The 16,238-nt window shown below is 34.7% G+C and overlaps 1 protein-coding gene across 1 annotated transcript in view; it reads right to left on the reverse strand.

The window, feature by feature from the left end:
* Positions 1-16,238, reverse strand: part of Tecrl (trans-2,3-enoyl-CoA reductase like) — a 76,912-nt gene that overhangs the window by 21,436 nt on the left and 39,238 nt on the right. The window contains exons 3-6 of the mRNA XM_060378730.1: positions 15,636-15,680; positions 10,209-10,312; positions 5,580-5,695; positions 161-266 (exon numbers count right to left, since the gene is read on the reverse strand). Coding sequence (XP_060234713.1) covers positions 161-266; positions 5,580-5,695; positions 10,209-10,312; positions 15,636-15,680 — 371 coding nt within the window. The remainder of the gene's footprint in view (positions 1-160; positions 267-5,579; positions 5,696-10,208; positions 10,313-15,635; positions 15,681-16,238) is intronic.

The following is a 16,238-nucleotide window of genomic DNA, read 5'->3' on the forward strand; positions in this document are numbered from 1 at the left end:
AGCGATGAACTAGTGAACAGAAAGTGAAATAAACCCTTTGCTTACATAGGGGCTTTAGGTCATGGTATATTTTTTTCACAGCAACTAAAACACTAACACAATGATGCAATGTATATTGTTCCCCAGGAAAAACAAAATCATAATCTATTTTAATTCTTACCGTCATCAAGTTTTTCATAGGACTGTGTCCTGCAGAAACTTTGTGAACAAATAAAGTTTCCAGAAGGTGTCGGATGTAGTGGATGCAATGGAAGAAGCAAGCCAAGCTGAAAAGAGAACAAATTAATAAAAACCTAAATTCTTTTCCAGAATCCTACTTGTCATAGTATGGGGTTTTATAAAGATTAGTTACCTTTTAAATTTTCGGGCGAGTATATATGATACGGTGAGCACATGTTCTCCTTCCTGTACTTCTCCATTTGTAGCACATTATTTTTTTTGCTTTCATATATAAATATTTATATACATATATCAATATATATACATATCACATATATATGTATATATATTGATATATGTCATATATGTTTAAAATACTTGATTTATAGATATCTAAAATCATATAATATGTAATTATGTTATAACCATATTATATAATTATAAATAATATGTAATAATAAATATATAATTATAAGTATAAATATATTATAATTATAATATATAATACATATATACACATTCATGTCTCTATATTTATATATATAACATGTATATGTATGTATGCATATATACATCTATATATGCATCTATATATGCATACATACATATACATGTGTTTTATATATAATTATATAAACACGCATATACAAAATATATGTGAACATATATAAAAACAGATGTATATATGCACATATAATATATATGATATTAAACATGTGTAATTATATAGTATATTATATACCATGATTTTATAACTCTATAAATCATTTTATAAATCTATAAATCAAAGCAAATATTTTAATGTTCAAAGTATATCACAATGTTTTATAAACAATTAAATCTTATTTAATGCTAATTAACTATAGATGTTTACTTATTTCTTTCTACTCAGTTTAGAATTTTATTTAATAACTAAAGCAACTACTACAAATGTATCAATTTTCACTTCTGATGATACTAGAAATTATCTATAGTTTCAATCGTTAATTTTTGCACATATATGCCCTTAGAAAAGGCATAAATACATTAATTAACAATGTGTTCATAAGAAATTGCCTGGAGATTGAAGCAGATAACCAATGCCTACGTTGAGTGCAGTTGACATTTTGCAATATCAAAAATTACTTTTTAATTGTCTGCTTGTCCTTTAGAAAGTACTATAAAACTGAGAAGTTTTTTAATTTCATTTTCTATTCTGTCATAATGCAGTCTTTATTTGATTGGTTTTGACTACCTGACACATTGTCACGTTTGTCTCTTCATATTCTTGTTTCCCTTGTAGTTTAAGGCTCCTCTTTTTGCCATTTTATATAACTACTATTTTGAAAGTAAATGTCAAATGTCTTTTAGGGTGCCCAATTTGCTTGAACAGACTTTTTATTAACACATTTAACTATTTTTATTGTAAGAAAATTTACACTTAAAAGTTCATTATTCTTAAATTTTTTCACTTTCTAAAATTTATTTATATTTTTATAAATCATAGTTTATTCACTTTGTATCCCACTTAACTGCCTCCCTAATCCCCTCCCAATCCTACCCTTCCTCCCTCATCTCCTCCCATGTCTCTCTCCAAGTCCACTGAGAGGGGAGGACCTCCTCCCCTTCCACCTGACCCTACCCTGTCAGGTCTCGTCGGGACTGGCTGCATTGTCCTTCTCTGTGGCCTGGTAATGCTACTTCCCTATTAGGGGGAGGTGATCAAAGAGCCAGCCACTGAGTTCATTTCAGAGAGAATTCCTGTTCCCATTATTTGGACACTGAACTGCCATGAGGTACATCTGTGCAAAGGTCCTAGGGGTTCAAGATTATCTCCGTGCATGGTCCTTGGCTGGAGTATCAGTCTCAGAAAAGACCCCTTTGCCCAGATATTTTGGTCCTGTTGCTCTCCTTTTGGAGCTCCTGTCCCCTCCAGGTCTTTTTATATTCTCCTTCTATCATAAGATTTCCTGAACTCTGCCCAAAATTTGGCTGTGAGTCTCAGCATCTCCTTCGATACCTTGTGGGTAAAGTCTTTCAATGGCCCTCTGTGGCAGGCTCCTGTCCTGTTGCCTGTTCTCTCCCTCTTCCAATGTCCATCCCCTTTGCCTTTGTGCATGAGAATTGATCATCTTACCCTTCTCCTTGATTAGTTTCTTTAGGTGCACAGATTTTATTACATCTTATTATATGTCTAATATCCACTTATAAATGAATATATACTCTGTGTGTCTTTCTGCTTCTCTGATAACTCACTTAGGATGATCTTTATGATAATATATATTAAATGATTGAGAAGAATAAAACTTTTGTCTTACTTAATACATGACAAAGAGTTTATCAGAGCAAGAACTGTGTTAGTTAAATAAGAACACTGGAATTAATAGTGACACCATGAACATAAAACATCAAATAATCCCGGCATATTACTAATACGAGTACAATATGAGGCAAATGTCCTCTGTCTTATGGGCCTTCAGTCAAAATAGATAGATACTGGTAGGCCCCAAGATAAAAGTGCCACTACTAAACTATTGAATATTTTGCTAAGCTGGTTGATGTGGTTTGTAAATTTACATCTGCATATGATTATTGATTATTCTTCTCCTAGGCAGTTTTCATCTTTTCTTGCATTACTATGATAATTGGTCCTAAGGAGGAGTATTTCAGGTCAGTTCTAACTAGAATTTTTTCAAGTGGAAAGTCTAAAGTCATTGGTATATTCAGCAATATGTCCTTGCATTCAAGTTCTTTGAGGCATCCAAGAACAATCACAACAGTTTCTTTGCTTTCTATGATCAATAATTTGATATGAACATGTTCTTATCTTTAATGGGGTCATTTTGAGATTTTTTAGCAATCTGTGCTAACTTCTTAAATCTAAAAATAAGGGATGCTTGTGTAAGTATAATGAAATTATTTGTGGAAGCTTAACATATTTGCTGCTTTGAAAAATATGTTCTGCAGATGTATTTGTTACTAAGATGTTATCAAACATGCTGTTTGGTTGTACGAGTAGTAATTACTGTCAGTCAGTTCACTTGACACTAAAATAGTTCATCTTCCAAACTGTTCTGTATATTCAATATATGGTAGAATTCACTCTTAAAATACACATGGCACTATTTTCCTTTCCCAAGGTCTGAAACTCACTGTCTAAATTAATTAGACATTCTATATAAGAAAAATAAAGAGCTTAATATTTCAAAGATTCCTTGACAAGTGTATCATTACCAAGAATCGTTTTGTTTTTTTTTTTGCTGTCCCTTTGTGAAAGCCTGCATTAGCCATACTGTTTCTACAGTGTGCTAAACTGCTTTGTATCACAGTTCACTGATATAAGAAGTCATTAGATTCAATAGTTTTATTCTGACAATTAATTAACCAAAGTGAAAAGAAATGTAAGTAATGTGTTCATGTATTAATCCATTCAATTTATTTCAGAGCTATTTATTTTTTTCAATTTATTTGTTATTATTTATTACAATTTATTCACTTTGTATCCTGTCTACAGCCCCCTCCCTTGTCTCCTCCCAGTCTTACTCACCATCCTTCTGCTCCCCCCATGCCCCTAGTCCACTCATAAGGGAGGTCCTCCTCCCCTTCTTTCTGACCCTAGCCTATCAGGTCTCATCAGGACTGGTTACATTGCAAGGCTGTGGCGAGGCTGCACATCTCCAGGGGGATGTGATCAGAGTGCCCACCGCTGAGTTCATGCCACAAACAGCCCCTGTTCCCCTTACTAGGGAATCTTCTTGGAAGGTGAGCAGGTGGTCTAGATCCTCTTCATGCATGGTCTTTGGTTGGAGCTCTGGCCCAGGTTTTTTGGCTCTTTTGGTCTCCTTATGGAATTCCTGTCCCCTCCAGGTGTTTCTCTCTCCCTCTTCTTCCATAAGATTCCCTGCATTCTGTACAAAGTTTAGCAATGAGTCTATACCCTGGTGGGTAGAGTCTTTCAGAGTCCCTCCGTGGTAGGCTCCTGTCCTGTTTCCTGTCTTTTCCTGCTTCCTGTGTCTATCAGATATGCCCTTCTGAGTGAGGATTGAGCATCTTCCCTAGGGTCCTCTGTTGAAATCCAAACAAGGTTGGATAGATTAAAATATCTTTTGGGGGGTCTTGAGTGCTTGTTGTATTAGAACAAACTGCTACCTATTTCCCTAGAGAAGCCTCTCATTAGAGACAAGTTGGTTGCCTTGAGCATGTTTTAAGTAACCTTTATATAAATTCTTTTTTAATTTAGAATATAAGCATACCATAGGTATCTTGTACCTGTTTTGAGGTTTACCCCTAGATTTTTATATATGTTGTAGCTATTTGTCCTATCCCCTTGTTTATATAGAATGGGCAGTTATGCCTTATAGCCAAACTTTTTTTTAAACAAGTGTCACCCAACTAATCTAAGTATCCACACCCCTTAAGTCATACTTTATCATAATTTGGTGGGGAGAATAAGCTCCCAGTAAAAAAAGAAAAACCCAAACTTTAAAACTTAAAAACTCTCACGTCAATTACTGTCTCTTTAAAAGAGACTCTTAAACTGGCTCAGGAGCAAAACACAGCCTCCTGTTGGACATTGCACATGTAGATTTTACCTAACAGCTTTCATAATTACTATTGTATTGAAAGAAAAGGAGCTTTTTATTAGACTTAAAGGGGAAACCTTGCTATAACGTTCTTTTGGAATGTATACACTTTACCCTTGTTCATTCAAATGCTGATTACTCTCCCCCACTCTCTGGTTTCAATCCAGACACTTTTTCTAAGCATCACCTGTCTCAACTTTGTGTAAACATGCCAAAATAAAGCAGCTAGCCACAATGTTGAGCAAGGGAAAGGAACCAGAAAGAGAGGGAGGAGCCAGAGGACAGAAGGTGAGAGGCAGAGGAGGGAGAAGGGCAGAGTTAGGAGAACAGAGGCAGGAGCAGAGATCTTGGAACAACGTGGAGAAATGGACTGGACCTAATATATCACTAAAAGCAAGTATGACGTGGGAAATCTAAATGTTAGGAAACTATGAGGGCTTGGAGACCAGGTGTCCTTGAACTCAGAAAACTCATCCTCCTTCCACCCCCACCAGGATGGTGGGATTAAAGGTGTGCTCCATTATTCAACTTCAGGCTCTCCAACTTTGTTACATAAAATCTGTATGACTTAGTAATGATTATACTATGAACCTTGACTTTATATTTTTTTCTTGTGCTATGCTGTATGTTTCAACATTTTTTTTCTGTTTTTAGGGGTAGCTGTGACTCAACCTTGTGAGTCACATGGTAGATGTGATCAGGAGGTAAATACCTGATCCCTCATACTGTGCTATGGGCTAAGATCCACTGGTTCAACAGTTAGGTTTGCTTTAATTTCTGATAATATAATCATGGAGAAGTTATCTTATCATAATTAGGAGTATACCTGTCACCCTGTTTCCACCATGTGTCACTTACTGTACAACAGGGTGCCGGGGCCACCTAGAGCTTTCTTTCACATCATAAACGTATGAGCACCTCAAGTAAAAGAGAAGGTATATTAGCAGAGGTCCCGAGTATTCCGCCAAAAAGACCTGGAATATAAAGGAGATTTTGGTGTAAAAAAATGGTTTTATAAATATTTTGAGTTACCTTCACTAGTAAACATTCATCAAATACATGAGCTGGTGTGATATATTAATAGATGCTGAATATCTAAAAACAAACTAGATACAGCTGCAAATAAATCTTTCTCAGGAAAACCCACTTAGGGTTAAGGAGAATGGATACTGTAGAGATAATTTTAAAGATGATTTTAAACAACTATTTTATTGTACTGAAAGTATCCAGAGTTAGGTTAATGTAGCTATGTGCACAAACATTTGTGCAGTACCGTAATCTGAACATATCAATGCACTTCTAGGACATCATGATAGTCATTTTAAAATAGTTTCGCTTAAGCTTTCACAAGTTCGCTATTCATTACGCATTTAGGTACGTACCCATCACACACACATACACAAAATATATGGCAGATCTGAAACTAGAAAAACAAGGAGTTTTATATCCTCTGAGTTTGAACTTAGTAGCAGACTTTAATAGAAATAGTACAAAATCAACTTAACTAACTTGACTATCATTAAAAATAAAAGACTAAACCTTGTCTATTTGAAATGTTATATCTTTTAGAGGACACTTGTGGTAGGCTCCCCTCCTGTTCCCTCTCTACTGCCACTTCTGGTATTTATCCTGTTTTCCTTCTGAATGTTTATTAGGTATCTTCCCTACACAATGTGATACTTAGCTTAAAATATAAACTGGACATAATCTGAAATTACTTGGGAAGATAGTCTTAACGAGAACTTTTCTACATTAGGTTGTCCTGTGGGCATGCCTGAAGAGGACTGTCTTATTGAAATTAATTCATCTAAAAAAGTTTGGACTAATGCGTGCAATATTGAATCTGAGTGAAGAAGATCACGAGCTAAAGCCTAAGTTGCATGTTAGGATGATGTATCTACATGCGCATATGCGTATACAGATTTGTAATTATGTACTATATATGAACATATATTTACCTTTAGATAATGGCATATGTAATATTATATGTTTATGTGCACAGTTTTGTGGTTGTAGTTACAATTCTTACGATAGCAATGTTTATATCATGACCAAAAAAAGACTAGCAATAATAATAAAAAGAATTTAAAACACACGACTTTTTTTGTAAAATAAACTCCACATAAGAATTTATAATAATTCCTGTCTTGTGAAATTCAAAGAGATTGCTCTTCTTAGCATGCTGGCTCATGTGTACCCTTGCATTCGGGAGGATAGACCAGTGAAACTTTTGTGAGTTTGAAGCCAAAAAGGGGACAGACAATATGAAACCCTCTTTCAGCAAGAAAGGGGGGAGAGAGAGATAGATATCATTAACTATTATTAATATCTCATAATAAGTTTTAGTTGATATTTTGTAATAAGAAGGCTGCTTGCTTCATATAAAAATGTTTAAAATATTTATTTCAGTGCCATCTGATTTAACAAAGTCAAATTTTAGCAAATTCTGTATGATATGTCCAATATGAAAAATGTTGTGAATAATAGTAAAATTTGATGAAAAGCCAGTATAATTTAAGCTAATAAAATTTTATCAGATATTATGTATGAAGTTCTTCAGAGTCAGAGGAAATTAAACTATGTTTTTCTCTCTGTCATATCTTAAATAAAATTTAGGATGATATGCTCACAGATATGAATACAATTTAAAAGCCAACATTTTATCACAAATATTTCCTATGCTGAAACATAGTGGTTCAAATGGAACTAGATATGAATTATAAATCGTGAATGCAGTACAGAATGACACTAACTTTTGGACAATGTCCCTTTCAGAATGTTCATTTGAGGGCAAATAAAAGAAAAGACAAACGTTACTGTATTAAATTGAAAAAGTTATCAGAAATAGTTTTACGACAAAAGGCAAAGACTGCATAAATGCATTACTGTAGTAGCTTACAAAAATGGAACTGGTGTACTGATGAAGAAGAGTCCAAACAGAAGCTATGCACACAGAAAACAAACAAGTGATGAGGACTCACAAAGTCTGAAAATTCCATTATAAACAGTAAAGCCTTGTTATTTTGATTTCTACACTTGAGGTCTAATTTATTTAGTTTAGACTATGTTAATGTGGTTTTTACTTTAATTTTATCCTCTATACACTTATGTAAAAAATTTTGAAAAATGTATTACTTTAATTAAACAGTGGAAGTTCTTGTGAGCCTTTGGGACATCTGTGAAATATTGTATGATTATGTACACAAATAATGGTACATAACAGCAAGTCTTTGAAAAACAACTTCTCATTTCAAGTAAATTTATTGTGGATGTGTAAAATAAATTGTTAACAATTAAATGAAAGCTTGTATTCATCATGCATCAAACAGAGTCCCAAGGAACAAGACTTAGAGAAAAATAAATGTTTTCCTCAAACTTATTTGGTCCCATTAACAACGCATTCTCCAAATATAAGAAATAAATAGCATAACAAAAGATCAGTTGCTTTATAATTACAGATGACCACACAGAAGTCGTATGACAGACAACATTTCTTTAGTGACTAAACAATTTTGTGTCTTGAATTGTGTAGCTCACGTGTGAATATGTGGTGGAGATAAAAAGCTTAGAGCCATGAATACATACACACTCAAGTACATGGGAAATGATGAAAAATACTCCCTTTAGATTACAGTATTTGTGTGGTGAGAAATATGTTAATATTTTAGCCACTCATCTAAGTCATTTAGCAAAGAAAATTTTTCATTAATTACTGACCTCCAATGCTTTAGATACTGTTCATATACATTTTAATATTTTATAAATGTATATAAATGTTATATGGGATAAAATTTTTCTATTATACAATTTAGTGGAATCAAAGTAGGTGTGATTGAAATGTGTATTTAAAGTATTTAGTAAGACTGACACATTTAGAGCAAAAGAATGTGTTAACGATAAGGGCTGATTTAAGAGTGCTCAACCTATTTCCAGAGTTCTCTGTGTCACTTAGATGACTTTCCTCTCAAATAAGGTATAAATTTTCAGTACAATTATCAAAGAATTCTACTTTAGTACTTCTTTTTATTTATCCCCATGTGCAGATGGAAGTTTCTAGTGAACTCATGGCTGATGCCTTTCACCTTGTCACAACTCCTGTAAAAAAAAATTTACTTTCTCTCCTGTTTGCTCAGAGTTCAAAATAATTGAATATTTTTAGATCGTATCTACCTATCTGAAATATCTTTAACTAAGCACACGTGAGCTTCATTTTGAATATTAAGAATATTTTTCCAAATGCCTACATCAGTAATTTACTTTAACATTCCTATGTTTCAGAAGAATTAATATTATTTTAAATTCAGTGCCTAGTTTAAGAATTTAGTAATAACCTTTGGACAGTTAGGAAACTAATACAAATTTTCAATATCAATAACACCAGCATAATAACCCCACTATAGAACTCATTACTAAATCCTGAAGGTATCTTAAAATTAACTTGGAAAGGTAACAAATATGCATTTTAATTAAGAAATATAAATATGAACCTATGCCTTAGAGAAGGTCTTTATTATGTAACTAAGCATGTATACTTATTGTTTATTTAATATTCACTTGCTTATTTAATGTGCATGGGTGTTTTCTCTATATGCATGTCTGTGCCACACAGGCATGCAGCACCTGTGGAGTTCCTAAGTATTTTACTGAAAAAAGTGAGAAATCAGTGGATGCTGAGAATGGAATCTGGAGCCTCTGCAGGAACAGGCAGCCATAAGTGCTCAGCTGTCTCTCCAGCCCCCACACTTAACACGTTTAAAGTTGATTACATAAAAAAAGTTCTCAAAATGTTATGAATGATAAAACTAATTTTAGCAACAACAAAACAAAATCCATTTTGAATTAAAAAACTGATATAAATGCATTACAAATATAGATTATATTGTAATTCAAAAATTGTTCGGTTTTGAAGAGTATGCATAAAAGATGCCTATTGTGAAAAGAAAATGAAAACAAAGAAGGCCTTGTTATCTGCAGATCACGGCAAGGATTACTTATCACATTAGATTTTTCTTTGCACTAAAACACATATAGAATTTACTCTGGCTGTTGAAGTTTTTCTGTTGCTTGATTGCATCAATCATGAGTTGTTCAGTCTCTTGAAGTGGTTTCAATTTTTTTTTCCCTTTCATTTCCTTTGGTGTAGCCTTCCTGTTTCTATTCCATTAAATTCAGATGTAACACAATTGAGAGCCACAATTGTTTTTTTAAAAAAAATAGAAGCCAAAAGAGTGTTTCAGTAGAAATTTCTCCACTTTTTTTGCTATAATTACAGTAGACTTTAAAATATCATTCTAATATTTAAAAGTATACATTAAAAATAAAACCGTGTGTAAATTAATTTGACACATATGGTGAGGTATTAAATTAACTAAATAGAGCACTGGGTTCAATTCCTATCACTGGGGGAAAAAAGCAAACAAATGCTAACATATAAACATGAAATTAAAAACAGTGGGGCTGATGTGTTAAACTCCAATTCAAACTTACTGTGGTCCAACTGACTTGTTGACCTAAGTCTGTAAAATAGAGTGTGATAATTGAGGAAGCTGCGACACTTTGAATGGTGATGTAGTCCTTCAAAAAAGGGCCACCTAAAATAAAAGCAATGAGAAAACAGAATTTAAATTTCGTGACACAGTGTCAAAGAGTTACTTTTTTTTTTTTTTTTTTTTTTCAATGCAGTTTATTCAGGAACCTTGAACAATCATCTGACCCTGGGGAAAGCCAGCCCACAGCTTAAATAGCCTCTGGGTAGCCAACCCAGGCGTGCCACGGGGGCAATGCAGATAGGTCCACATACATGGAAGCAAGCCAGATCCTCGGCCTTAGCCAAATGTGGAATTGTTCATGACAGAGAGCACTCACCATCGGGAAGGTGGAAGGCGGAAACCAGCTCCATCTTTAAGGCACAGCATTCCGCTGCTCTCTACAGTTCCCCCTTTTTGTTTTAGACGCATCAGGCAAGAGTAGAGGTCTGATCTCTGATATTAGAAATAAATTGGGACTTTGTACCAATGTTCATTTAGGTGTCATCCACCCAAAGAGCATCAGACCCGTCTGATACCTTTTTCTCAGAGGCGGGACCTGGGGCATCAACCTGCATGCAATCAGACATGCTCTTCTCTGGGTCCAAATCGGCTGACCCTGAGTGCAGTGCTTAGCCTCGCATCCTGAGCATAACATTTTTATTATCATAACATTTTTATTATCATTTTTATTTATTATCATTTATCATTTATTATCATTTATTACAATTTATTCAGTTTTTATCCTAGCTGTGGCCCTCTCCCTCCTCTCCTCTCAATCCCACCCTCCCTCCCTCTTCATCCCCTATACCCCTCCACCAGTCCACTGACAGGGGAAGCCCTCTTCCCTTTCTATTTGATCCTAGCTTATGAGGTCTCATAATGATTGGTTGCATTGTTTTCTCCTGTGGCTTAGCAAGGCTGCACCCGCAAGGATTAGGTGATCAGAGAGCCTGCCACTGTGTTTATGCCAGAGACAGCCCTTGCTCTCCTTACTAGGAAACCCACTTGGAGACTGATTCTATAGGCTACATCTGAGTCAGGGTTTTAGGTTGTCTTCATGAATTGTCTTTGGTTGGTGTATCATTCTCTTCAGTGCCTCAAGGGCTCAGGGGGGTTCTTTTTGGCTCTGTTGGTCTCCTTTTGGAGGTCCTGCCTCCTCCAGGTCTTTTAATCTCCCCTTCTTTCACAAAATTCCATGCATTCTGCTCAAAGTTTGTAATAGCCAGAATCTGGAAACAACCTAGATGTACCTCAGTGGAGTAATGGATACAGAAATTGTGGTACATTTACACAATGGAATACTACTCAGCTATTAGCTATTAAAAACAAGGTAATCATGAAGTTTGCAGGCAAGTGGTGGAAACCAGAAAAGATCATCTTGAGGGTGGTAACCCAGAAACGGAAAGACACACATGGTATACACTCACTCATAAGAGGTTATTAGGCATATAATATAGCATAAACATACTAAAATCTATACTCCTAAAGAAGCTAAACAACAAGGACCCTAGAGTAGATGCTCAGTTCTCACTCAAAAGGGCATACCCGATAGACACAGGAAGCAGGAGAAGACAGGGAACAAGAGAGGAACCTACCACAGAGGAGTTTTTAAAGATTCTACTGTTTGAGATATTGAAGCAGAGGCTGAAACTCATAACCAAACTTTGGGCAGAGTGTATGGCATTTTATGAAAAGGTTTGTTAATATGAAACTGTTGACTAATTAGAATTGTTTTTATGCAGTCATTATTTTATATAACAAATCTGAATATCATCAGAAATGAAACATTCCATTTGAGAAATTTATGTATCGACTGTCTTAATACACAAAGTTTTCCAAATTATTTCAGAGAAAAATTTAGACTGTTTTTTTTTTATGAAAAGATGGAATGAAGATGACTCAAATTTTTGTTGTTGTTGTTGTGTAGTTTTGTTTTTTCATGAAAATTCAGCTTAGTCAGCACTTGACTCCAGCTTTATTGTATTCTAGATGAAAAAAAAAATCCAACGTATATATTGGATATATATATATAAAAGCATATATATATAAGGCATATATATGCTTTTAAGTGTCATTTTTGCTAACTTATTATATTAAAAACAGAAAGTAAACATGACATAGAAAGCAATTTGAGATCAAAATGGCCAATACTACTATGATAACTGTGCATAAGATAATAGAATGTTTCTAAGAGTGAAAAAAAATGATATTTCTTCTTTTTGTATCTTTGAAAGTATGCTGAAAACATTTCTGACAGGCATTTATTGGGTTCTTTAAAAGGGCAATCAATTTGTGTTCTGCCATTATCTTTTAAAACCTCTAGTAACAAAACATTGAAATATTTGTTTTAAAGGCAGTCCTCTGAGCATCCCCAGGAAAAGGCTTTAGTGCTCACTTCCTGGGGTAACTTCTGCTGATGTGACTATGGGAAAAATTGGGCGGGCAGAAAGCAAGTGATCTGGTGACCTTACACTGTAGAGTCCGCCCAGAGACAAACAACCAATGGCAGGCTCAGAGGTGGTGTGAAGGACCTGATTGGTTGCCCAAAGCTCTATCACCTGCTCTCTCTTCAGCAATGAATGAGTCTGCCTCTGCTTGCCCTTGGATTGCATTCTCCTGACTCCAGGAGCCTTTCACCCCGCCTAGCCTGAACCCCCTGTCCTTATCCACGGGCTGACCCTTGGGAGGAGGACGAACACATTCCCATCAACACATTTTGAAAATAAGACACCAGATACATCATAAATCATACCAATCTCTGTGTGTATTTGTGTGTGTGCCTAGAGGAGATGTATGTGTCTTTGCATTCTCCTGTGCCTGTGAGGGTCAAAGACAGAAGCTGACCTCAGTATCTTCATTTTCCATCTCTCTTTCTGATCCTAGCTTGCCCCCAAACTCCCATAGTCAATCCCTGGGTTATATCCCCCACATCTGCCTCTTACATGAGGGCTGCAGATACAAATTTACATAATAACAAACTCTGTACTTACTAAGCCATTTTCTGAGCCCTAATCTTTTATGCCACTCTGAAAATTAGGACTCACAAACCCTGTCTTTTACATTTCTAGAAAATGTATTTAACGAAAGGAAGAAATATAGACATAGGCAGGAACATACCAAGACAAGGACCTGGCACCCTTGTAGATCATTCTTTTTCTATTTAAAAGCCCATGATTTCCTGTCCAAACAAAGTCAAACCAAAGCTGTCTTCAGAAAATTGGTCTAAATAGTGGGCTAGATTGAGGAACACACCCTACATCTCGGTGTTTGGAATAGGTATTGTATGCAGGGTGTGCACTTTTCATATTGGTAATGAAGACAAAATCCACTTATACTCATGTTTCAGCTTTTCAGTACGGCATGTCAATCACTTTTTGTTTGTTTTTCAAGACAGGGTTTCTCTTTATAGCCTTGGCTGTTCTGGACTTGCTTTGTAGAACAGGCTAGCCTCAAACTCACAAAGATCTGCTGGTCTGTGCTGGGATTACAAGATTGTCCCCCTGCACACATTTCAATCATCTTACCAAGAAGAATTTCAAGTGTACCAACCAGAACACGATGAAGTGTAATAATACAGACAAGAAATTATTTCTGTGTCATTTTAAGTATGAATGTAGCTCTCCTCCTTGACAGCTGGTATCTCCTTTCAGACTCTGGAAGATGTCTCCTGTTTGCTTTAGCTAACAGATTATATGAGAGATGGTTGTAGCTGAATGTTTATGAGTCCATCCAAATTCAAAGAACTACAACCAGTTCAAAAAGAGCCGCTTGGCTAAATGAATTTTTGCCATTTAGTACATAAAAATTATACTGAATTTTGTCTTAACAATATCTCTTATATGAGGAAATTAAGGTTATAATTTTATGATGCAATTACTCATTAAGCACATTATACTGTCAAATGCATCCCAGGGGCACGTTTCGATAGGTATTGTAGTACTGACTTGTTCTGAACTCACCTTTTCTTCTTCTATGGTAATAGTTGTAACTCTTATGGATTCATATGTAAAATATTGAATTTATAATATGGTCCGATTCCACACTTTGAGAAATTAATAGAATAATGGGACTGCAGAGATGGCTCAGCTATAACAAAAGCTGTCTGGTTTTCCAGAGGACCCAAGGTAGGTTTCAGGACTCGTGCTGAGCAGCTCAAAACCATCTGTAATTTTAGCTCCTGGGGACCCTATATCCTCTTTTGTCTTCTACAAATTTCTGCAGAACCATCTCTCTCACACACACATACACACAGAGAAAAAAATATTTATAGAATATATTGGCTTTTGTTATTAACTGTACACAACAGTAATTTTCCTATAGTTTGGTAAGTAGAAAGGTAAAATTAAGGTAACTGAAATAATCTTCTCTTTTTCACAATACACTGCTTCATGACTTAATTTCTGTCCAAACACGTAGTAAGTAGTTTTAATTTGCTCAGACCATTTTCAGGTCCCAACAACTAAATGAAAAAAAAAATTCTTACCGACCAGAAAATTTGTGCTAACAAATAAACTCTTTAGTCCCTTGGAGAATGCCTTTAATAGAAATTGCATTTGACTGACACCTATGTCACTCCCACACAGGCTTCTTTGTGTTAGGGGTTTGTTCAAATATACTACAACCATTTTTTAGTACAAGTTATACACCCTGGAGGTCCATGCAAATAGGATGAGGTTTTTGTTCTCTTGAGCTCAAGGAGGTAAGAATTTGCCTTAAAAATATGATTATGGTATCAATTAGACTAAAATTGCATGAGTTCTAAAAATGGAATAAATATATGTTCAACATACAGCTCTCGGAGAAAAGTAGGATATATTTTTAAAAATAGAAAAAAATAGAGAATCATTCAAACTTTTAGTGACATAGGAATTTGACTTAAATTCTAGTGAAATTTTAGCTTGGTGACCATGATGATTAGCCAAGGAATATGAAAATATACTATATTTTAAGTGTAACTCCTACACATATACTACTGCATTCTATACGCTTTGAAGAAATCCAAATATACATTCTAGCTACAGCTCTCCTATAAACAGAAAGGTTAAGTGTTGGGTCCAGTTTGGTGCAAGGTCAATAATACTGGTTCTTAAGTAGGACTCATTTACAGATTTGCCTGCTGTAATTCTGTTGTGACATCTATTAGTGGGTGTTGTATTTTTCCCAGTTTCATTAATTTTGCTCCCTTTTATGATAGTGTTCTATTAATGGAAGCATAAAAGGAATTTTTTAAAAAAAATAATGTTCAAAGATAAAATGGAGAAGCACTCAAGGATTAAACTCAAATAAGATAATACTTACATGTATACACTAAGTAATAAATGTGCGCTATTGAGAAAACAAGACAGATTATAAATTAAATAAATTGATTGGTTGAAAATGATCTTACCACATTCTAATTGTAGGCCAACTCGAGAAGGGTACCACTTTGGACCTATACAGTGAAAAATAACATTTAAACATTAGCTAAAATAAAATCTTAGCTTTAAATTATAGAACTAAGAGAGTGCACCTACTGGAGTGAGAATAAAACAATTACTTAGTATCAAACATAAATACAGCACTTTGTATTGGAAGGGCACTGACTAGCTCTTGTTGGGTGGTGACGATGAAACTGTAATTTGACTACAAAGGTCTGCTAAAGGTTATGACCATGTACCAATCCTTGTGATCCCAGACAAGCAATGTATGAAGTATAATTATTTCTTTTAAATATATATATATTTATTTATTTATACACACACACACACACACACACACTTATGTAAAACAATGACGTTTAAATCACTGAAAATTTCTTTGCCATAGGCACCTGAAAATGTTTCTTCCTTTTAGGAATAAAGTGCTCTGTTAGAATATTATCCACAATCTCAAATTCTCCATCAGAATATCTAAAGAAGTGAAGAACTCCATTAGAATGATATATATGATAGAATTTGAATGTTGTAAATATATTAATTGGAACAGTAATTTCAATGTATATGTTATTGTT

Source organism: Meriones unguiculatus, chromosome 3, assembly GCF_030254825.1.
Source record: "Meriones unguiculatus strain TT.TT164.6M chromosome 3, Bangor_MerUng_6.1, whole genome shotgun sequence".
In the NCBI taxonomy this organism is placed as follows: Eukaryota; Metazoa; Chordata; class Mammalia; order Rodentia; family Muridae; genus Meriones; species Meriones unguiculatus.